Raw genomic sequence first — 25,397 nt, 5'->3', positions numbered from 1 at the left:
GATCAGAAAGATGGAAATGTCTTCATTATTAAAGCCTCATTGTTAACTAGGACGGCACGGAAGGAGGGCGGGGACCAGAGCGCACGGGTGGTGACCCTGGCAGGCCTGGGTCAAGTCCAGGTTTCCTGCGCCCTGACCTTGCTACCTCCTTTGCCACTGATGCCTCTAACAGGTCTTTAGAACACAACTGTGTTAACAGGGTTAGACACCCTATAATCACGGACATCAGAAGCTCCCTGTGCAGTTTAAAGCTTTAATAACTTAGGAAAGAATGGAGCCATAAGTGGTAGATGACATGCTATTCAGAAAGTTTTCATGCAACAGACTTCAAATAATTTCTTGGCTCCCATGTAACTAGCATCTTTCAGAAAGTAATATTCAATTTAACTTTTCAGATGTATTGAAAACTTCCCAGGTGTTCTTGAGTGATTTATAAACTGCATTCATGATTCTAGTTCTTTACTTCCAAGGGATTTAGCTTTGATAAAAGGACAATTTTTGCATAAACTCACTGTAGGAACAAAGCAAGAAAAGGAGGTATTAATATTGAGGGTGTTAGAGTCATTCTATTTTCTTAAGGACAAGGAAATATATTCCTCCTCTACATGATTGTCTTTTCTTACTTACTTTCCTGATTTTATTCATTTTAACGGCAGTATGTTACGTTAAACCAAGAAACATGACCTCTGAGGATAATATTTGGGATAGACCTAGGGTCATTTGCCTCAGATATTTTATTTGATGTCTAATCTTTATCAAAAATCAAGGAAAAGACCGTTCTCAAGGCAGTCGATGTCAAACAGTCAATGGATTTCTCCAGGGTAAAATCTGTACTTCAGGCACGGCTCCTTTCTCCTTCATTTACAAATCGTTTTTTTACTGAGCACTGAAGTGTATATAACGAAATATTTTATAATTTATAAAATAGTTATTTTATGATTTATAGATTTTATAAAAATATTTTGAGGGCATGGGTTTTGCAGGGCGAGAGTATTAGAAATGAGTTAGAAATTAAATGACAGATTGCTATTTTCCGTAATTAAAAAAAGTTTTTTTTTACAAACAAGATGATGCTGTGAAGCTTGTTTTCTGAAGCCTTTATTAAAGGACAGAACCCACTGCTAGTAAGTCGTTCTCTCCACTTCTGAAGAAAATAGTTAAGAGCAGGGAGTAATCTCTTTAGCCTCAGGGAAAACTGAGAGCTAGAAAAACTAAGTATTTCTTCATATTTTGGAACACAGACTTTATCCCTGAAGCTGGTAATCTCTCTCCCCTCTCAAGCTTCACAGCCATTACAGCTTACATCCAGAGCGCTGCCCTGTGTCTCTCAAAGTGTATCAGCAGTTTGCATGTATTTTTTCTCAAGTCCCTGCACTGAACAGACAAAATTAAGGTAGACTCTATAGACAGAAAGAGCATCCTCACGTTTTTAGAAACTCTGCACAGCCTCAAACCTTTTGACTGCGCGCCAACTCCAGAAATGAATATAAAGGTGTCCAGGTGCCACAGGTTAACAGGACACAAACAAAGTCGGTATTGACAGTCACGGTGTTTGGGTTTTGTCTGATTCTGTTAACTTGCCTTTCAACTTCCTTTCTTACGGGAAGACTTGGAATTGTAAAAGGTGCTTTACGTGTATTTCATGTACTAAAATCTAAACTCTTGTGAAACACTTCACCTAATTACATGAACTATAATAGTCATGGAATCCTTCTGCAAACTGTGAAGTCCCAGACAACGGGGAGCTGGTCCACTAGTGTTTCCTGATACAGTGCCAGATAAATGACCTGTCTCGGTGCCTTTGCAGTAGAAATACCATATATATTTAAGGGTCAAAGAGAGAAATTGTGATATTTTTATTAAATTGTTTTATTATAAATATATGAATACCTTCAATTTCTTAAATATTAAAAAACCCGCAAAGCGGGCATGGTCAGTGCTTTGCGTGTCGGTGCTGGGGGAGGGGAGGGCCGTGCGGACAGTGACCTTTACCTTGGTAAACGAAGTGAAAACCCCGCGCAGAGGAGCCGCTCTTTGCGCTGAATCGGAGGAGAATCTGATTCGAGGTCGCCAGGGGCAGTGTCTCGCCTAAGGAAACAAAGTAGAGATCATTAGTGGGGTCCACAGAATTCACTGTGTGGTGGTGGACAGTATGCTGGAAAATAATTATTAACTTGGAATTTCACTTTTCATTGTTGGACTCTTATAAAATCGCCCTAGAGTTTCTATTCATAACCAACATCGCACCGATGCTCTCTTTCAAAGCAGGCACTAATCACAGGTGTGTTAGCTGACAATGTGGGAAATACAAGAATCAGATTTATCATTAACTCAGAATCAACTCTAGTTCACAATTACTTGCTAGGGTTTTACTTAAATTAAGAAAATATGAATCCAAACCTGTTTACAAAATACTAAAGCATTTAGATTCAGAAGAAAAAAAAACCTTACAAAATGTACTTTTACCTTTTAAAGTACACCTACGATACACAATGGCCTCTCTCACGTGCTGCTGAGGAGCATATGAATGATGAAGGTGTTTCAGAGGTGAATTGTCAATATGTAACAATATTTGAAATCTGTATCCTCTGGGAACACCTGGGCGGCTCAGTCAGTTAAGAGCCTGACTTTGGCTCAGGTCATGATCTTGCGGTTCCGGAGTTTGAGCCCCGCGTCGGGCTCTGTGCTGACAGCTGAGCCTGGAAATTCTGTCTCCCTCTCTCTACCCCTCCCCTGCTTGTGCTCTGTCTCCCCCCCTCTCAAAAATAAACATTAAAAAATTACAAATGAATAGAATAAATCTGTATCTTCTGATGCATTTCTTGGTGCTCCATCATTGAGCACTGGCGGAAAATAACAACAGGCCTCAGGACCCTTGTTAATAACAGTGAAAAACAGGAAATAATCAGACTTAATGCTGGTTGGCAGGGGTCTATGATCCACACACGGGGCCTGACATGGGTACGTCATGACACCGCGGTGACAGCACAGGCTCTGCAGTTTGTCCAAGGTCCAAACCCACGAGAGGCTAAACTGTGCTGCATTAATCAACTGAATACCGCTCGGCACTGAAACTAATCCCATTTGGTGTATATTTGTGTTTTGTGGTAGGGAAGCCTCCACATGTGATTTTCAATAAAAGTTTGAAATAACATCCCATGTTCTTTGCAGCCCCATGTGTGTCTACACGCATATATACACACACATTCACGTGTGCATGTATATACACATATGTACCCGTGCACATGTGTGAGTGTGATGAATCTCTATACACACACATTTAAAGGTCGGCAAGGACTGAGACCATAATATTGATACTGTTTACCTCCAGGAGGATCAGGAGACACAGAATAGAAAATAGAAGACACAAAATCATTTATTACCCCTTCTTTCTCTGCTATTTTCCTTTGGTATTGAGATGGATATTACATTTTCCACAACCTCAGTAAGAAAAATGATAAAGGTCAGTGGTTTTATATATGAGATAAAAATACAGTTGAGATTTTATATCAAAAAATAAAATGTTATTAGGTAGGCAAGCAAATTCAAAGATGATTGCATTTCTCCCTCTTTAAAAAAAAAATGACACGTTTAAAATGAATCACCCTGGCTGTCTAAATAAAATTAAAGACTATGCATTGAATGTTTACCTGAATGGAAGCCAGAGAGGGAGCTGAGAAGTCTGGCCTGTGGGTGTGTCCCGTCAAATAATTCTGCCAAATCATTCAGCGCCGTCTGGAAATAGGCAAACTGTCCAAACACCACTGCAAAATAGAGGGGGTGGGTGGGCACAACGTGCTTATTAGAAAGTAAAGACACGGAGGCTGTGGTTACACACTACTGATTTATTGACTCCTCCCAAAGATGAGGGCTCTCAGATTGCTGTAGAAAATCATGAGAGGGTTTCCTCTCCATCCTAAGAGTTTTCAGTTGCTTAGACAATTTTATTTTGCTTTGGGATATCTTGAAACTTAATAAAAGGAAGAGCATTCTTGTTCCCAATCTGGTTTGAACTAATTTTTTTTTTCTGGTACTACATTAGGATAATAGAAGAACTGGCCACAAAGCTGCCCCATTTATTGAAAAGCAGTTATGATGGTTTGTGTAATGCAAGCCAGGTACAGGGATCGAGACACTTGTTGGGTTTTAGAAAGCATGCCAGTTTGGTGAAGAATTTAAAACTCTTCAATTATAAGGTGAAGTTCAAATGAACTCATTGTGATTACGCACAGATCAGCAACATATTACTGAGTTGTTTATTATGATCCTGCCGCACAACTTTATTTATCTCATAGGTGATATAAATAGCAAGCACACATAGGGGCGCCTGGGTGGCTTAGTCGGTTAAGCTTCTGACTTTCTCTTAGGTCATGATCTCGCGGTTCGTGGGTTCGAGCCCCGCGTCGGGCTCTGTGCTGACTGCCAGCTCAGAGCCTGGAGCCTGTTTCAGTCTGTGACTCCCTCTCTCTCTGACCCTACCCTGTTCACGCTGTCTCTCTTTCTCTCTCTCCTAGAAATAAATAAAAAAACATTAAAAAAAAAAAATTTAAATAGCAAGCACACATCTCTCCAAGGAGAACATACTTTGCCTTTTAGTACTTATAACGTCAGAAACTTTTTTACTCAAATTGACAATACATAGGCCTCTACAATAGTTAGAAACACTTGTGATTTAGTATAGAAGCAGGGAGCAACTACTTATTTAGGTGCAAGTTTAAAGTAAAATTATTCTAAGTCATTCTGAACAAGGAATGGATATGTGTGTGTCAATTATACATGTCAGAATGCTAATGAGTGATTTCATGGCCAGATGGAGGGGATCTAAGTATAATAGTTGTGTGTGTGTGTGTGTGTGTGTGTGTGTGTGTGTCTTCTATACGTGCCATATACTATCATTCACATGCATTGCATAAATGACATGTATAAACATGTATGTATAAAATGTGTCATATAGTATACACATAATAGAGTACATGCACACATACATACATGTATTTTAAGATTTTATAATTGCTTTATAATTTTCTAGAGAGAAATATTAAAGGAAGCATGTTAGCCAGGAGGACTTTCCCAATAGACGAAGTGCTCTAAAACAAGGATTTAGAAAAGGAAGAGAATTTTATGATTTCAATATGGTCCTGGCTCATATAATTCCTTTCTTCCCAGCCCCCTAGCCCCTCGGCCCCCAATAATTAAAGCTTCATCATGCCGGAGGCAGGACGCTTGGGTCTCTTAAATAGTACAAAAGTGAATCCTACACACATAATTTCGAGAAACTTTTAGAAAGCCTCCACTTTAGGTGAGTATCTGAAGATGAAACAGCTAGAAACATGGCCCCAGGACCTTCACACGCCAGTGCGTGCCGAGGTCCTCACAACCATTACGGGTCTGGTCTACATGTTGGCCAAGCTGATGCTTCTCTGATGAGCTGCTCGCCCTGAGCTCTGGCCTATGACTGGCTTCGCCCCTATCGAGCGGCCCCGAGGGACAAGTGCTCACGACCACGGCCACAGGGTCTCCGTGGGGAGAGTCCCTGCCTCACAGGGAGAGAGCACTGTTGCCTCCTTAAGGCAAGAGAAGTTAAGCCCTTTTGGGGGAAGAATGGAATGCAGGGAGTTTAATTCAGTAGGTGAACATTACAAGCAAAATTTTACAGGTGACAAAGGTCTGGTGTGGGAGGGACTCGGTGGCCAAGGGGACGAGGAGGGGACAGGGGAGCAAAAGCCATAGCAGCCGGAGACTCCAGGACCCAGAAGCATGGGGTTTTCTCAGGGGCAAAATGTGAGTGACAGATGTAGATCGAGGTGTTTCCATGATCAGAGATTTGTCATAGAAAGGTACTTTTGTGATGCTTTTGGGTGAAAACAGGGAGGAACTGGCGTATCTGAGGGCCTGCCCCAGATGTTTCCTCCCATCCAGAGCCCATGTTCACCACGGCGCACCCCTTCCCACCCTGGGATGCTCGCACCGTGAGCTAACGTGGTACTTACCAGGGGGGCATTTCAGCACACAGACTGTGCTTTATTCATCTTGGCCCTTATCACAATTGTTTGGGTTAGTATTATAATTATTTGAGAGAGAGAAAGAGAGAGAGCAAGAGAAAGGGAACACAGGAGCAGGGGAGGGGCAGAGAGAGACGGAGAGAGAAAATCTCAAGCAGGCTCTACATTCATCACAGAGCCTGATGTGGGGCTCGATTCCACAGCCCTGGGATCACGACCTGAGCAGAAACCAAGAGTCGGACACTTAAGCAACTGAATGACTCAGGTGTCCCCAGAATTGTTGAATCAATTTCTTTCCCAGGACAGAGTATGAAAAGAAGAAAGTACAAGTTAAGACAGTATAGATTTTCATTTAATCCTCTGTGTAACTATTTTAATTTCAAATTAAAGTTTTCTGCTTGGAGAGAATGTGATAAATGTATATCTTTAAACATTTCAGATTAGGAAACTCTGATCAATATTTAGGATAGCTATGTGACGTTTTTTTATCTGCTGAAAAATCATAATTCTGACAATTCAATAAATTTGAAATCAACTAAAATCATAGAATATGGCTGCTGTATTCCATTGTGATAAATATATTCTGTCATTTTTCTATGAACAAAAAGTAAAAGGAATAGGAAAGGAATTGGAGGGTGTTGTTAAGCCCTTAGGTGGAAAAAATAAATTAACTGGGGCCAAATAAGTGACATTAGTTTAAAGGAATTGGTCAAGCATAAAGAGTGAGAATTAGGAACTATTCTAAGTTTTTGTATCTGTTTATTGTAACAAAGTAGATATTTGGAAGCCCTCTCATTTTTTAAATGCGACAGAGTAAGTGACCTCGCCCCTTGCCTGTTGGGAAGCTCTCCCCCAGCCCTGGTCTCCATCAACACATCCAGCACTGATGAAGCTCCGCTCACCATCTCTTAACACACCAAGGAAAGCCCAGCCTGAAAACCCTGTGGGTTCCTGAGAACGGGCCCGGGATAGACACTATGTGGAGTGCAGTAAAATATCAGGCAAGTTCGTCACACAGCTCACGAGGGGCCCCTGATCTAAAACACCTAAGGCTAAAGTAAGTGCATGGTGCACGTTTTCGTTAGTTTTGAAGAGGCCTGTAAATAACAAACAGAGTAAAACCTGGGTTTGCGAGCATAAATCATTCTGGAAATGTGCTGGTCATCCAAAGCACTCATATGTCAAAGCGAATTTCAAGGACCGTTGGCTCAGCTGTGACCATGTGACGTTTGGCATCACGCACCATTCATATTACAAGACATCACTCGTTTATCAAGTTAAAATTTATTAGAAATGTTTGCCCGCCTTACGGAACACTCGCGAACAAGTTACTCGCAACCCAGAAACTATTTGTCTCCCACGGGCCACTTTCTTACCCAACAATAACTTTCTTGTCATATTATTGTACTTTCTAAAATATTTTCCCTGAAACAGATTCTGGCCTCAGAATCTTTATCTGCTTTATGTCTATGAGTGGATGGCAGCTTCTTCGAATGTAAAGAAAAAAGAAAAAAACGTAGCCATGTCGGGTTTTCACTCGTACTATCGGGAAAAAAGAGCCTCGTCTATAAAGTTGTAAACTCCAGAAAGGTACCCGAGTCAAAGGAGGTGTCCTTGGTCAAGAGTGAGATTGGAGGTGCGGGGATCCAGCTCTGGATAAGCCCATGCAGACCCAGCAGGAAGGCCCTTGTAGAGAAGAAGCCATTCAGGAAGCCGGCTCAGACTGGAAGCAAAGTTCAGGGGGGACTCGGAAGTCAGATGTCAAGGGGTCCAATGGTGCTCTGCCTGCGTTTCCGTCTCCACCCACTCGAAGGTGAGCTCACTGACCCGGTCACTTCCATCATCACCTGCTTGGAAATGCCTGTACAGAGTGATGCCCAGTCTCCCTGGGCCCACCTGACCTGGCCATCCTCCCCTGAAAAAAGTTAAGAGTCGAGCCAGGCTTATTCCCTCTGATTATTCTGGATCAGAATCTTAGAAGAAAATATAAGCATTTCACGTGGCATTGATAAAATAACTGTAGTGGAGACTGTACATATTTAGAAAACCTGTTGCTTTAATACAACTCACCTTCTTTCATATTTTTTTATTACAGTAAGAGCTGAAATATTTGTTTATAAGATGAGAGACAAATTAACACCGCAACAAATATGACCACGGATAAAACGTTAAAGTAAAAGAGAAACTTAACTTACCAAACTCTTTGGGTACAGTTATGGAGTACAGGCAGATCTGACCGGCCGTGTAATTATGAGGGTAGTTTGGTGACAGGACGACCCCTTCGGATCCTGTGTACTGACCTCCGCAGGGAGCTGCCAATGGGAGTAAGGAGACATGTACAGACACGTGCAAAACCGTCCACGTGCAAAACCACCGCCACACCCGCTCGCGAGGGGCGGGGCTGGATGAGGGTCAAAAGCACTGAGGAAACGCACATCTCACCTGGTTAGCTCAAAAGTTTAACAAAGTGGGGACACCTGGGTGGCTCGGTCGGTTAAGTGTCCAATTTCAGCTCAGGTCATGATCTATCTCATGGGTCATGGGTTCAAGCCCCATGTCGGGCTCTGTGCTGATAGCTGGGAGCCTGGAGCTGCTCTGGATTCTGAGTCTCCCTCTTTCTCCGCCCCTCCTGCACTCGCTCTCTGTCTCTGTCTCTCTCTCAAATATAAACATTAAAAAAAAATTTTTTTTAAAGAAGTTTAACAAAGTGGCCAAGGGAAAAACTACTTAACATTGCCGTAAGAAGTGAAGGAAACGAAAAGCAGAGACTTACCGGGTTTGAATAAAGATGACTTAGGAGAAGAACCTATGATGACCCTAGGAAACCCAAAGCCTGTCTCAGACACGCTAAAACCATCATGAAAATGTTAGTAACAAACTAACAACGAGTCTGAAACAGACTCCTGAGTCACTTTGAGTCTCGCCAGATGCCTGGCTGGCATCAGTCATCATATTAACTGAAGAGCTACAAAAACAATGATTTCAGTTTCAACTGTTTTTATATTACTATGGGGCTTAGAAAAAACAATGTTTGCTTTTAGCTTTTCATTGTTGCCTGAAGTTTTCATCTCAAAGACTCAGTTCAAGAGTAACATGGAGAATTACTAATGAGCCGGGGCCTCTTCCTAGAAGTTTGACTTAAAACTGAATTGACTCATAACTAGAAAGCCAGGACAGGTATAGTAACAGGTGTTATGTGAAGAGGGGTGTGTGTGTGTGCGCGTGTGTGTGTTTGTCTTTATTTTCCTCCCAATTATTTTATTCACTTTGCCATTGCTTTTGCTGAGAAAACACTGGAAACACTGAAAACTCTCTGGAAGCTTCTTCAAACAGACATTCAACTGAATCCTGGGCTCGGGATTCCCAGTTTTTAATTAAACACCCTACGCTCCAATCCGTCAAATGTGACTTCAGAGGATGTCCCAGAGTGTCGAGCAGGTCCAGGACAGGCCCCGACCACTGGCTTCCAGACCCCGCCTTCTGCACCCTGACCACACTGGCCTCATGTCAGAGAGACCTCCACGGACCTCACGTCACAGCCGCTTTCAGCATTTGAGAAAGTTTAGGTTTCTACAACTTACTTCTTGTTTAGAGAGTTTTCACGCAATAAAAGAGGGCAAATCAAAGACAACGTATTTAATCCTTTCGATGTTAATTAACGCACTGTCAGGTCCTGACAGGCATTCTGCACGATTAACAAAGGTCCTTGGAATACGGTGATACTAATGTCAAACCACCTCATTCAGGATCGGTGAGAGTTCAAAGCCGTACATCACACCAGCTTGGGAAACTTAAGTCTTATTGTAAGTGTCAAAGGAAAATAGTTTATGCATCTGACAGCGTCGATCTACTTAGGATCAACAGTAGAGATTTTCTTTAACTACACTGTGTGGTCTGCACGCGGGTGTATTAATTCAGATTAATTTTACCATCCCGCTACACTTACACAGGCTGTTTTACAATTCTAAATAGAAAAGTTCTATTTTACTTTGTTGATAGATGTTAACTGCCACCCCCACCCCCCAGGCTGAAGGTTTTACATGCAACGCTGGGCAACTTATTCTACTAATTTAGATACATTGCTGCTGCTTCTTGTTTTTAAACCTCATCCCCATAAATGCAGCCAGGTTATTTCAGAACCATTTTTTTCCGTAAAAGTTTACAGTTCAAATTTTAAAAAAGTAAGTACCATGAAGGATAGAAATTTATTTTTGTTCAGCCATACAAAATTCAAGCAGATAGCTGTGCAGCAAATATCCTTTCTTTTACACCTAGAAAATTCATCCGGTTCAGATTTTAAGCCACAAGTATGAATACAAAGTGGAAATAAATCCTCACAGGGGTAACATCTGGATGCTCACGTTATCGGACAGACAGAAATCTTCTCAAGGACATTGTGTGATGTATTTGTGGAAGTATAACTACAAAGATTTATTTTGTTCAAGGATAGGATGAAAAAGTATTATTTTGTGATAACAGAAGACATTTAAAAAAAAAAAAGATGAAATGAAAGGAAGCTGTCCTGACATTTTAGGTCCACTGCTTCCTGGATACATCAGGGTGTGTCTACACGTTCTTCCTCAGATATTAAAGATAAGCACAAAACTATATATTTTGAGCCCAACCAAACATTTGTGAAATTGATTAAAATATGTACAGGATTTTCATTTTATTCGTAATGATTACTCTGCCTGTGTAACTCTGCTGACCTAACACATAGACAGGCACGGTCCTTTCCGTAATGGACATGATTTTATGTTAATGTGATAAAAGAAAAGATGTTTTTATTCTTTGGTAATTAATGTACTAAACAGATCATTTCCTGAAGAGTAGCAACAGCATAACTACAGATGGCAACAAGCAATTGCTGGCCCATGCGGTTAACTGGAATGGAGGTCTCATCCGGAAAGGCAACAAAACACCATCAAATTGAATGTAAACCTGAAATAACACAGCTAACATCCTGGCCCATGAAACGGGCTCTGGGTTGTTTCAATTTCAGTTTTGATTTTACAGTAAATTTCAGTGAAGAAAAACTGCAGACAATATGTGAATCACCAAGAAAAAAAAAATCATATTTTACATTTAAAACACACTAGTCCAAGACATGTTGCCTGAATTCTGTAATATATGGACTATTGAAATGGTTTTTGTTTTTGTTTTATTTTTCACACACACACACACACACACACACACACACACAGAGAGACAGAGAGGAGAGAGAGAGAGAGAATGAGTGGGGGAGGGAAAGACAGAGAGGGAGACACAGAATCTGAAACAGTCTCCAGGCTCTGAGCTGTCAGCACAGAGCCCACCATGGGGCTCGAACCCAAAAACTGTGAGATCATGACCTGAGCTGAAGTTTACTGCTTAACCGACTGAGCCACCCAGGCTCAAAATGCTTAAAATATAGCAGAAGTCCCTTGTGTAGTTGGTCATCTAAATGACCCACAGATACTGATTCATGCACAAAATGTGCTATTCCCCATTCCAGATTCAAACTAAACTATGGGGGGAGGTAATTTCTGGTATAATGATTTGGAATTTTGAGTTCTATTTAAAAGTAAATAAATAGTATAAATAAAAATACATGTTTTGTGCACTTCGATGACAGGTTAACAAAAATTGCTCTTGGCTTTATAGATCTTCAAATACAGAAGAAGAAACAGTCTTTAAAATTTGATTCTATACCTATTGTCCAAATGTGATTTCATTTATTTCTGTTTACTTTGTGGCCATCATTCCAGAGTTCAAACTGTATTTGAGTTTCATACAAACTTAATTCTTCCTGCATTATTATTTAACAAAGTCTGAAACTCATGTTCTTTCTTATTCTTACTCTGGTCCCCATATGCATCCTCTATGGAGATGTCTGAAGAGGGATATTAACACACTTGGGATGTACACATCATTTCATGGAAACAAGGAAAAAACATTAGAATTCTGTAGAAAGTTATACCCTGGGAGGTATTTCTACTTATGCATTATTTATGAGGGATGCCTGCTGGGAACTGCACTATGCGTAAACACATTGCAATTGTTGGGGTTTCATGCTCAGTAGTCACGAGGTGACTGGATGTCAGATCAAGAGTCTGCGATCACTGGCCTTTGGTATCTTAAAAGAATCCTGTACGCCATTTATATGTAGATTAAGATTTATATATAGAATCAAGATTTTTCTATTTATTGAGCACCTACTCTGTTTGGTGCAGATCTCATTTAATCTTTCCAACACTGGTGAGGTAGGAAATCCTATGCCCTGAGCCCTGGGTGGTGAAGCCAGGATTTGGCCGCCTCTAGCTGGATAAGCTCTGGTCCCTAGTCTTGCCCCCACCCTGAGAACCGCCCCCTGGAAGGTGGGGTCCTGAAGGTCAAGGTAGTAGCTTGCCAGCTGCCCAGGACCCACTTCTGGGACCGCCATCTAGGGCCCTGGTCCCCTGTATGAGCGCTGCCTGTATTCTGCTGTGTCACTCCCCAGATGCCTGCCTGTTCATTTTTAGTAAATTCAGCCAGAAGGCCCCCAGCACGTCCAAGCTGTGGAATGCCCCAAGCCGCTCTCATAGTAACTCGAGGGCATAGCTCTTCCCCATTTCTCGTTAACACGTCCAGGGGAAGTGCTGGGTCACAGGCTGGCCTTCATGGTCTTGACCTAAAATACACTGCCTCCCTCGTAAGTGTGCTTTCTATATATGCATATTATTTTCACATATATGTGTACGTGTATCATGTACATGACATACATTAACCTACAGTGAATATATATTTAACTTAATTTATTTATTTAAATATAGTACATATTTAATGTATATTGAAATATATATACACATAGACACACCTATATAGGAAAATAAACCTAAAAACATATCATAAAATATATATTTATTCATATTACTAGTTACACATAAACATAATATTTATTATAGTAATGTTAGGTATTATTAGTATATAAATATATATAATGTGTTTCAATAAATCATGTTTATCTATTACTAGTAATATAAGTAAATAATACATATTTTATTATATGTTTATAAGTTTATTTCCCTTTATACTTAGAGAAAGATGTGTATATGTGCATATATGTAAAGAGTACTTTAAATATATAACAAGTGATTTCCAGAATCTCAAATGTAAAAAATAACAATAAACGTTGAAACAGACGTTTTAGGTAACTTTTTGAGAACTTGAGATGAACAGTGCTGCTCAGGCCCTTCCAAATCTATGAGGTTACTGGGAATTTTATTTTATGTGTACAGCATGATTCATATTTTATAAAGGGCATGTGCATTTTAAATGTAATCAATATAAGATGTGACATTTTCACTTTCTATAAAATTTAATATATACATATATGTAGACTTTTATGTATATATATTTTTACTGTTTATTTTTGAGAGAGAGACAGAGCACAAGTGGGGGAGGGGCAGAGAGAGAGGGTGAGCAGGGGAGGGACGAAGGGAGGGAGACACAGAATCCAAAGCAGCTCCAGGCTGTCAGCACCGAGCCCGACGTGGGACTTGAACCCATGAACCGTGGGCAAAATCATGACCTGAGCTGAGCTGGACGCTCAGCTGATGGAGCAGCCCAGGCGCCCTGATTTTTATGCCCCTTACAGCTAACTGTCCATGTGATCATTACGGGTCCATGGAGGGTTTCAGGCAGATATTCCCAGCCCACAGGCACCGAACTGCTCTCCCACATCACACACGTGGCTGACCGTGATCTGGAAGGGGCTCCTCCTCTCTGGCTTCTCCTCTAGACCGCAATAGGGCAGGCAGGCACGCCGCCCCCCCCCCCCCCATCCCGGGCCCGGTGGTGTGGGGGATGCAGATTTGCAACAGGGAAGCCCCGCAGGGCCCCACACCACTCTGAAGTGAATGTGAGTTATCAGGACGGCCACTCTCACCCCCCACAGAAGAGAGAATAACGCCAAGGACTGAGACCTTCCTGGTTATGTCCACACATTAATGAAAAACATGGAGACACGCAATATGCGTGGGGGCCACGGTGTATTTCCTTCCCTCTCTTGGCTTTATTCACTCTTCCAGACCTGAAATCTGAGAAGCATCAATGATTCTGGTTTTATTTTTGTTATTAAAATATGTAACATTCAGAAGATTTAACAGGCTGCAGATTTTTCCATTACAATTTATTTCCAGCTTTTCCCAGACTTATTCCTTCCCTCTAGAAACCTGGGTGGAGTCCTTCCTGTGTCCCTGACCCTCGTGCTGGGTCAACAAGGGAGGCCTCCTTAGCCGGCGAGCTCCCAGGTCCACACGCAGACTTAGAGACGCGGAAGCCGCTGTGTGAACAAGTTGATTACATCCGTTTCTTTCTTTTGTTTGCTTTAATTTTTATGTACTAATTTTTAAATTTCACCTATTTGGTCTGAAGGGACCAGGAACATTGTGAGTTGTCCTGAGTGGGGGGAGAAAATAAAAGTGTGTGGTAAGTTTACTACATCCACCCAAATTGGTACTTGAGTTCACCCTAAAATAACTTGGAAATCAGGTTTTTTTTCTGCAAACACCATGGGGTTTACCATCTTCTTTTTCCTGTACATCATCTCAGGGTAGAGGCTACAAGTTGTTAAGACTAAAGCTGGAAGACTTTGGTCTACAGACAGTCCTGGGAAATCACTGACGAGATTAACATACAGAGCAGGACCAGAGACCCGGAAATCTAAGCCCCTCTTTGTCACTGCCCTGTCCAGGGCAACTGCCACCAGACTGCTGTCACTGTGGGTCAGCTCTGTCTGTTCCTTTTTGAGACAGACAGAGAGTGAGAGCGAGAGCAAGAGTGAGAGCGAGAGCGAGAGAGAAAGAGAGAGAGCAATGGGCTGGGAAGGGACAGAAGGAGAGAGAGAATCTCAAGCAAGTTCCATGCTCAGCATGGAGCCTGACCCAGGGCTCGATCCCACAACCCTGTGAGATCACGACCTGAGCCAAAATCAAGAGTCAGACACTCAACCGAGTGCACCACCCTGAGTCCTCATTGTGTCTGTTCCTGAAGGTTGATCTTACCTTTTAATATGTGGCTTAACCTCTTAATATGTGGCTTTCGTAACTGAATGCCCATATAAAGAATGACCGGTGTTTGTATTTGGGGGGAAACGACACATGTATGCACGCAGACAGAGAGAGGAGACACAGAGACACACAGAGACATGGAAGTGCAGAGGTGGAGACAAGCAGAAAGAGTACATCTGGAGACCGTTACTCGGTCCCTCTTACTGTACATCAGGCCCAGAATGTGCAAAGACAGAAGTTAAAAATGCCCAACTATCTGAGAGAAAAACGCCACCCCTTCCCGAAGCCTGTGACAATGGGCGCACGTCAAGTGATCACGGCTCGGGAAGTACTGAGTGCACATTCTCCCCCCAAGGGGCCTGACGCTACCACGGGCTCGGGGACCCGCGCCGGGTGGGAGTCCTGTGTCAGGTGGCCGCGCATCCTACGACGGCAGCGTCACGGGGGGCCGATCACACGTACCGCTGCAGGAAGGCAGGGCTTGGCCCCAGGCGGGCTTCCCGTCCGCGCCGATCACACACGTGATGGAGGCCGGGCCCACGATCTCGTAGCCGGAGCCGCACTGGTAGCTCACGGTTGAGCCAAGCTTGAAGTCCGAGCCGACTCGCGTCCCATTCATTATATTTCCAGGGTCGAAACAGGCTTCCCGGGGCTTCTCTGCAGGAAAAGGAAATGTCAACTCCGCAGGGCAGGAATCTTAACCTTCTGTCCGTCTGTCTGCTTGCCTGCTCACCTTATTTGGTCCTAGAGCAGTGCCTGGTGTATCAGAAAAGCTCAAAAAGTTATTGATAGGTCGACAAATAACCAAGTTATTAGTTAACTGTCGAGTTAATAATGACATGTCATAATAATGATTATCCACTTAACAACTATTAGTTAATAATTAAATAACATAACAAACAGGAAAAACTCCAACTGAATACAATCATATTTCTTCTCTTTTTAAAACCACATTCTACTACACAATTGTTATTGAAGCACTTTCATTTAGATAAAAAAATACAATGTTGTTTTCTATGCCTTTTTTTTTTTTCTCTTTTTCGCTGTGGATTCCAGTAGTGCAGCAGAGAAACTGATTCCGGAGAAGTTGGAATTTCCTAGCACTGCACTTCGGTCACACTAAGGTGAAGTCGCAGGCCGTGGGGCCGAGGTGATGGGGCCACTCCTGACGCTGGGCTCGGTTCCCTCGGTGAGGAACACTTCTGATACTAAGCGCAGCCAGGCTGGGGTGGGGGGACGGGCAGGGAGCAGCTCCTGGCCTCCCTCAGGCTCCCACCCTGCACCTCCATGCATTCACAGAGAAAAGATCTCTGGAAATTATAAGTGGTAGACTAATTTTTTGGGGGGGAGGGGCTAGAATTAATATCGATTATATTGTCTGTTTAAATGTTTTCTCACTGATTATCTACCTAGTGATTATTTCTAACTCTACAAACTCCTGTTTGCAGGAAAATCTCCCTAAGAGATTGTCACAGACAGTCATGTAAGGCTAATAATGAAATAGGCTTTGAAAACTTTACATTCCATTTCTTCTGAGGAATGGATGATATGTGGTAGCAAAGGAAAAAAGCACAAAGTTTGGGAAGTCAAAAAAAGAGGGCAGTTAAACTATATTTACTCCATATTCTCCATTATATTTATATTGATCTGTGTCAACATCAGCCAAACAGAGATCTCTTTAATTGTTGACTTATTGTATTATAAGAATCTACTACAGGGGCTCCTGGGTGGGTCAGATGGTTAAGTATCTGACTTCGGCGTAGGTCATGATCTCACAGTAGGTGGGTTTGAGCCCCTTGCTGGGCTCTGTGCTGACAGTGCAGATCCTGGAGCCTGCTTTGGATACTGTGTCTCTCTTTCTCTTTCTGCTTCTCTCCTGTTCTCTCTTTCTCAAAAATAAACACACATTTAAAAAATGGAATCTATTATGTTATTTTACTTACGTGCATACTTTGGCTAAAATGCAACTTTTACTAAACATATTGGTACTTGAGTACCAATTATATAATGTATAATATACTAGAGCTAGAAAAACTAAGTATTTCTTCGTAATTTGGAACAGACTTTATCCCCGAAACTGGTAATCTCTCTCCCCTCTCAAGCTTCACAGCCATTACAGCTTACATCCAGAGTGCTGCCCTGTGTCTCTCAAAGTGTATCAGCAGTTTGCATGTATTTTTTTCTCAAGTCCCTGCACTGAACAGACAAAATTAAGGTAGACTCTATAGACAGAAAGAGCATCCTCATTTTTTTAGAAACTCTGCACAGCCTCAAACCTTTTGACTGCGCGCCAATTCCAGAAATGAATATAAAGGTGTCCAGGTGCCACAGGTTAACAGGACATAAACAAAGTTGGTATTGACAGTCACGGTGTTTGGGTTTTGTCTGATTCTGTTAACTTGCCTTTCAACTTCCTTTCTTACGGGAAGACTTGGAATTGTAAAAGGTGCTTTACGTGTATTTCATGTACTAAAATCTAAACTCTTGTGAAACACTTCACCTAATCACATGAACTATAATAGTCATGCAATCCTTCTGCAAACCGTGAAGTCCCAGACAAAGGGGAGCTGGTCCACAAGTGTTTCCTGATACAAGGCCAGATAAATGACCTGTCTCGGTGCCTTTGCAGTAGAAATACCATATATATTTAAGGGTCACTATTTTTTAAAGCGCTCACTATTGTGAATTGATATTTCATGAAGTCCTTTTCTCTCATTCTTTGTAATATAATGTCTATGTTCTTAGTTCATATGAGAAATGGATTTGAAAAGAATGTGATGATTTTCATGGACCCTGTAGAAAATGCTTAGTTTAGACTGGTTTTTGTTTGTGAGTTTGTCTCTGTTTTCTCTGGGTGCTTGGCAACAGGCCAGGGGGACCCCAAATGAAGTGGAGGACACCCATCCAGTGATCAAACCAGGAAGCCGCCTGGGCTAGGGCCCCTCATGAACCAAGCCCATGAGGGTAGATGTGGGGAAGGCTCACACAGTTACACACTGAAAAAGGAGATAAAATTACTAGTTTTGATGTACTTAACCTTAGTCATTCTGAAGAAACAAATCAGAAGATATTAAAACGCATGTTAAATAATTCTTTTTTTTCTTTTTTTTTTTTTTTAGTGTTTCTTTACGTTTGAAAGAGACAGACAATAAGAACAAGCAAGGGAGGGGCAGAGAGAGAGGGATAGAGAGGATCCGAAGCGGGCTCTGTCCTGGCAGCACAGAGTCCCACGCGGGGCTTGAACTCACAAACTACAAGATCATGACCTGAGCTGAAGTCGGATGCTTAACGGACTGAGCCACCCAGGAACCCCAATTCTTAAATGTCATCAAATCCTTCAATACACACACTATAATTTATTTTTAGATGACTATGAATGGAGGGGGGAAGAAATGATTCATTTTCTTTTTTCCTTTCAGCGAAGGTAGAAATGTGTCTCTGGATTTTCTTCCCCACTGGAAAGATCGAACATTAGGTTATATGAGCATTTTATGTATGAAACAGTCATGCAAGACATCAGAGATAAGTGCTTACAATGAGCAAACCTTGATGCAAATTATGGGGCACACATATTAAGCTGATCACGGTACCTTTAAATTCAATCGCGAACCCCGACAAGCCCACAGAAGCATCACTCCGAAAGGCCAGAAAAAGACTATTTCCACTACTCTCTATTCTTTCTGGGGCTTGAGAGCCCTGGAAACTTCCAAGGAGAGGTCTGTTGGAATCTTCTCCTTCGTAGATATGTAGGAAATCATAGCTGGGCTCCATGTTGAAACTAAAGGAAAGAACATTCCTCAGGTTAGACACCGAAATGTATATCATATTTCTTCCAGACTACGAGCACAAGTGAGTTCACTTACTTTCATGCGAGGAACTTTAAAAATTAGGATGACCTGAAAGTTACATGTGAAAATAATTTAAATGTGAAAATAGCAATAAATGTGAATAATATGAATGATAAATACTGTTAGTATGTTCCATAATGGCTGCTGTATTCAACATGGCCCGAGCTTGAAGAGATCTGTAAGACAGCGCTGCTGCCTAAGAACATGGGCAGAGTACTTCTTCCCTGAACCCAGGAAACTGCTAATGACGTGTGGTTTGGAAGAAAGAGGCTTAAAAGGGAATTCTCATTGATATTTGATTTTCATGTGACAATTTTTACTTTTAAAAAATAGGTATCCTTGGGGCGCCTGGGTGGCTTAGTCAGTTAAGCGTCTGACTTTCGCTTAGGTCATGATCTTGCGGTTCGTGGGTTCGAGCCCCGCGTCGGGCTCTGTGCTGACTGCCAGCTCAGAGCCTGGAGCCTGTTTCAGTCTGTGTCTCCCTCTCTCTCTGACCCTCCCCTGCTCACGCTGTCTCTCTCTCTCTCTCTCCTAGAAATAAATAAAACATTAAAAAAATTAAAAAAAAAATAGGTATCCTTGATATTGCTGACTATCCTGAAAGGTTTTTTTTTTTTTTTTTTTTTTAATTCTTTTTGTACATTTGTTTTTACTTCTAAAAGTGTAATTACCTCTACTTGCTTAGGTCAGTCAGCTGATGTCAGTCATCCCTGGGATGGCATGGAGAGTGGTAGGCACCCACTTCATTTCATGTTCCTCCATTGCTGACTTTTCCCAATCTTCTCCTTCCCATGCCCCACCCCCAGCCAGCTGCTCTCTCCCCTTCTGTGTCTCTCTCTCCTCAGTATTAAATACCCTGGTAATCCCCAAAGTTCTCAAGGGGGATGTGGCTCTGTGTCTCTGCCATTTTTGATGAGAAGGCTGATGATGATCTGGGCTCTTTGAAAACGTGCCTACTCTCAAGTAAAAGACTGAAGCTGGTGCGCATGGTAAGATCTCGATGAGATCAGAGTAAACCGACAAATCAGGCAGACGTATCAAGTAATGCATTCTGACTGGCCTTCCACTTCTTCCTCACATCAGAATCGGGTGTTTGTGTCTTCAGCAAGGACTCATTCTGAGTGGCTTCCACTCTGTCTCCATTCAGAAGGCAGCGTTTTTGGACAATAGGGTCGGTGAGTCAGGAATCTTTACAATCACTAATGTGGACTTTGGTTAAGTGGCTCTAGTTTATCTGGAGATCCAAGTGATGAAATATGAACAGAAGTTCTCTCCAGAAGTTGCCCTTGATGTTCTGAAGGAAGCGACCCAGGGTGGGTACCACTGAGGAGCCGACATTAACACTGCATCCGTTCGTGCATCGTGCCATCCCGGTTTATGCTACACACTGGGTCCTGCAAGAAGTCCCTGGACATATTCATGAAAGGAGCCTTGAAAAGATTCCTTAGTCTGCTTACTTGACAAATCCCTTGAAATGACCAACGACGGAGTAAAAGATGAGGCATGTCCAAACATAAAGGTGTCAACAGGAATTGTATCAAACAAGAAGGATTTGATTGGAAGAAGAATTCTTTTTGGAATACTTTAGAAATGTGTTATTAGAATCTGGTGACACTGAATCGCCATTAATTGGTATACCTAATTATTGTTATAGATTATTTTTGATCCCTGGAAATACACTGAGTCACAGAAGGAAAATATATTATGACCCCTCTCTCTCTCTCTCTCTCTCTCTCTCTCTTTGGCTATACCATAATCCATGCACTGAAGTCTGGAGTGAAATTTGTAATTCATCATCATTCCATCTGTGAAACTTTTTAAAAAAAATTTTTAGAGGGGGGGAGGGGCAGAGAGAGAGTGGGGACAGAGGATCCAAAGCAGGCTCTGCGCTGATAACAGAGGGGCTCGAACTCACAGACTGTGAGATCATGACCTGAGCTTAAGTCAGACCCCTGATGGACTGAGCCACCCAGGCACCCTTGTAAAATCCATTTTTAATTCTGCATGATCCATGAGCCCCAGTAACAGGGCCAAGTACGGCCCAGCTTTTGAACCAAATGTAGTCTGAGTCTCAGTGAGTGTGCAGCTTTGGCTCCCCAGTCCACAGGGACGTGGGATAAGTCATCTCTCCCAACGACCCCAGGACCAGGAAGGGCCTTGGAGAGAACGTTCCAGGTCCTGCCACGCTTAGTCCTTCGTGCTGGCCTTGCCAGCTGCCGTCCACTGCCCAGCCCTGCAAAAGCACACCTGACCTTAGTGACTCTCTTTAAACCGTGCATGCGGGCTGCACGTGTCAACACAGCCCCTCTTTGCCTGCGTAGCTGAAATCCTTGTCCCTCACCCGGCCCTTCTGGTTCCCCACTTCCAGCTACTGTGAGGATCTAGTTGTACGGCTTCAGGTTCGCTCCCACCTGGGCTCCTGCATGTTGCCCGTGTCTTAGAAGAAGTCACAGATGTGTGATTTTCCATGATGACGGGTCCGCTAACGACTTAAGAATCTGTAAGTCAGAAGAAAACTTGGGAGATTTTCTGCTTCCCCTTTTATGCAGAGGGGTGGGTAGAGTAAGTAGGAAAAACAACCTCTTGTATCAAACTGTCCTCTGTATTATCAAATGGACTGCACTGTGGGAGCCTTGGTAATTAGTCACTGTGACACACTGGAACAGGAAACTCCTATGTCTCGAGCTCTGTGTTCTCTAAAAGGCTTTCAACTGTTAATTTACTTTTAATCTCATGGTGCCAGAGGTGTCTCCCGGTTTTAAGGAAGGCGTTGGTAGAAGTTAGCATTCACAAAACCTACAGACTCCCAAAGATACAGCTGCAAATGTTCAGTGTTTTTGTGTAATGGCTGCGCGGCATAGTGAGTGTTCATCATTGGGTACATTTATAGCGGCTTGAGTCAATTCAAGACATAAAGCCTTATCAGGACTACTTAACATTTAGAGTCGAGGACACTTAAAATTACATGGATTCAGATCCCATCAGGAGGAGAAAGTGAAAGGAAATGACAGCCACGCCTGGGCTGGTGAAGTAAACATCAGAAAAGGAACCCTGTTCAACTGACAGATAAATAGAATTAGAACACTTCGCCCTGAAGAGTTAAGAGATCAAGAACCAGGTACCTTTTAAAATATCCCTTCATTTAGTTCCATAATCAAAATGCAAAGACGAAGATATTGGGATTTGGACAAAATGCAATGATCGTACTCTACATAAGGATAATAGGATAGGCCTACAGAATTTACATTTATAAAATAACCATTGTGTTGGAAATTCCATCATCTGGTTTAGTAGGGGTAAGTGAGCCATCATTTTTTAAAGGGTAATGTCTATTAATTCAGACTTTACAGCACCCACATTTAGAGGAACTTACATTTTCAAAGTTCTATGAAGCCATGATATTTCAACAATAGTAACAGGGCTACGTGTGGGAATGTCCAGCAGAATGTACCTCGGATAATTTCCTTATCACGCATTTAGAGAACTAGGAGACACCGATGAGAAATCATACCAAAGTGTATATCACTTTTTCATTACTTTTCTTGAATATTCTGCAAATTAAGCCTTCTCACGTGGAACGTATTGCATGCAGGATAGTATTTGAAATAAGTCTTGCTTTGGGGCACCTGGGTGGCTCAGTCAGTTAAGCGTCTGACTTTGGCTCAGGTCATGATCTCATGGTTTGTGGGTTCAAGCCCTGCGTTGGGCTCTGTGCTGACAGCTCAGAGCCTGGAATCTGCTTCAGATTCTGTGTCTCCTTCTCTCTCTGACCCTCTCCTGCTCACGCTGTCTCTCTCACTCTCTTTCAGAAATAAATAAAATATTAAGAAAAAAAAAGAAAGTAAGTCTTGCTTTGTCACATGTGTCCTGATAAAAGCAAGAGTGCTCAAAAGCAAAAAAACATGTATTTCTACTTAGGTCATTTTGCAACCCGATGTGACGCCTATTCGAATAACATCTAGGGTTCTCCTCAAGGTAAAACCAGGCACTTTATGAAGGATATGTGAGGTAATTTTTAGGCGCGACACTTTAAAAGTCTACTAAAGAGAGATTCAGTGAGAGATGGTACCTTTTGAATATCAAGGCGATGACGAAGTCTGGATTCACCTTAATTCTCCAGTCGCATTCTTTCCCGGGAGGATACGGCTGAGGGTAGTTAGGTGACAGGATCACACCCGCTGGGCCAGTCAGGTTCCCTCCACATGCAGCTGCCACGGAAGAGGGACAGTGCCGGTCAGGGTGAGGTAGGACATCACAGGATTCATCAAGCACACGCACCGCACATCGTGTTATTAGACAATTGTCCAGGCAGACTTGAGGCCCAAGGAGTCTGTCCATCTTTCATGGACTTGCTCATGAAGTTCATACAATGTCCCACCCGCCTTTAGGGAGGATTTGTAACTGTTGACAAATAAACTTTGCTTGCTATAATTTTAGGCTTTACCCAGTTAAAGTAAGCAGATGACTTTACTCACCCCCACTCCTACAATCAACAATACGTGTTACAAATACACTTGGAAAGGGGAAAGAAATGGCCCCCAATGTCATGTTATGGTCCTGCTCATTCTCCTGTCCTTTCGTAGGGTTTACGAAGTCATTGCTGACCCCTTCTAGAAGATATACTCACTGTTCACTTGAGTCTCACTACTACCTCGTTCAGTTTTGGATCAAGTACTTGGGAAATAAGTTGTGGAATAAAAGAGTTCTTGTTATTCCATATGCTTCTCACAGTCCTCTGATACATGTAAGGTTGGGGATACAATTCAAAATGATAAAAGTGACACAGAGTGTAAGTGACACCTGGGAATACGGAGCCAGGAACAGACCGAGCTAGAACATCAACCTGGAAAATATGCTGTAATCACAGTGCTCGGTATGTTAACATCAGAGAGCAGCGCTCTAGATGATACTCATCAATCTACTTTGTTTTCACCTCTCACTTTTTCACTACTTGTGTTTACATTTATATTGGGAAGATAGTAGTTATGAAGTTCAATGTGTTAACAGGCAAGCCAGTTTTCATTGCTGAACTTCAAAATGTTTAGGATGGTTTCATTTATTAGATAGAATTTCTAATAAATCTTCCATCGTGTGGAAGGTGTTAAAACACTGCAAAATTCACACGTATACATTTAGATGCACATATGAATATACTAGATAGATGTATGGTTCTTCATATCAAATACTGTGATTTCTCACCAACTTGTTTTAAAAAAAATCAGCCCAATAAAATTATAATGTTCTCCCTAAACTATATATCTTATTTCACATCATTGGCCATATATCCATTTAGGAGAAAAAATAAAAAGGTAAGTAGAGGGGCGCCTGTGTGGCTTAGTCGGTTAAGCGTCCGACTTTTGCTTAGGTCATGATCTCGCGGTTCGTGGGTTCGAGCCCTGCGTCGGGCTCTGTGCTGACTGCCAGCTCAGAGCCTGGAGCCTATTTCAGAGTCTGTATCTCCGTCTCTCTCTGACCCTCCCCTGCTCACGCTGTCTCTCTCTCTCTCTCTCTCCTAGAAAAAAAAAAAAATTAAAAAAAAAAAAAAAGGTAAGTAGAAAAAGAAACAGCCTGACTAGTGATCTTTTATGCACACACATACATACAAATGACCTTTACTGTAAATAATGCCAAGGTACCGCTTTCTAATTTTTGTGATGACTGTATCTTTAAATACTCATGTAACATTCCTGAAAACTGAATTTTCCATAAGAAGAAATATAACAAATCCCAGTGCTTTCTGTTATAATTTCAGTCTCACTAAAGGCAAACTCTAACTGGCATCACTAGTATCATAATAAATTCAGATACACATTCAAGAGTAACAGGATAGAACTTTCACAAAAGTGGCTAAACCCACGTTTCCTGCGGCACACAGGCTGACTGTAATAAACTCTGCAGGGACACTGTCTAATGGGCTCGCCCAGGACACTGCCCCTCACAGAATCGAGTGGACATTAACAGCGGAAAGCATGGCCATGGCTGATGGCAGGTGGCGCTGAGGTGGGGAGAGCAGGGGCCTCAGGGTCTAGGAGTCTCCGCTGCCCACAGACTTTGCAAGATGAAGAATGACAGATTCAGGGCACAGGCTACCAGGGTGTTGCTGGCAGGCAGAATTTGGGGGTGACATGAGGTACAAAGAGCCATTGCTGTCTTGACCTGAGCCATCCGCGGCGGATGAGGCATCTTTAAGTGAGGTTACGGGAGAGCATCCAGTGGAGTTAAGGAGTGCCGTCTTGCTGCGTTTCTTCTCTCTTTGGGTCAGACAATCGTCATTTTAGCCTCATTGGGTTTTAAGTTGAAAGCTTGCAAACTATTTTGGACAGGATTGGCATTTAGTACAAAATGTGACCGGACACTCCAGGAAATACTCCAGAGAGGACAGACATAGACACAGAGGCCCCAAGTCCGTATCAATCCCCGGTGCCTTATTCGAACTCCTTAGGCTCCTCTCCTTACTGCATGTAGCAGCACCTTCACCCTTCCTGGCGCGGGGCAGGGCGCTCTAAGGAGACCCATCC

At 42.4% G+C, this 25,397-nt stretch overlaps 1 protein-coding gene across 1 annotated transcript in view; it reads right to left on the bottom strand.

The window, feature by feature from the left end:
• The window catches only part of CSMD1 (CUB and Sushi multiple domains 1), a 467,695-nt gene that overhangs the window by 234,167 nt on the left and 208,131 nt on the right, over positions 1-25,397 (bottom strand). The window contains exons 21-26 of the mRNA XM_039255776.1: positions 22,949-23,087; positions 18,622-18,809; positions 15,494-15,688; positions 8,198-8,314; positions 3,651-3,764; positions 1,993-2,088 (exon numbers count right to left, since the gene is read on the bottom strand). Of these exons, the coding sequence (XP_039111707.1) occupies positions 1,993-2,088; positions 3,651-3,764; positions 8,198-8,314; positions 15,494-15,688; positions 18,622-18,809; positions 22,949-23,087 (849 nt within the window). The remainder of the gene's footprint in view (positions 1-1,992; positions 2,089-3,650; positions 3,765-8,197; positions 8,315-15,493; positions 15,689-18,621; positions 18,810-22,948; positions 23,088-25,397) is intronic.

This window comes from Hyaena hyaena, unplaced genomic scaffold, assembly GCF_003009895.1.
Source record: "Hyaena hyaena isolate Hyena2069 unplaced genomic scaffold, ASM300989v1 scaffold_545, whole genome shotgun sequence".
NCBI lineage: Eukaryota > Metazoa > Chordata > Mammalia > Carnivora > Hyaenidae > Hyaena > Hyaena hyaena.
The sequence above is the reverse complement of the archived record's forward strand: the minus strand, read 5'-3'. Positions and strand labels throughout refer to the sequence as shown.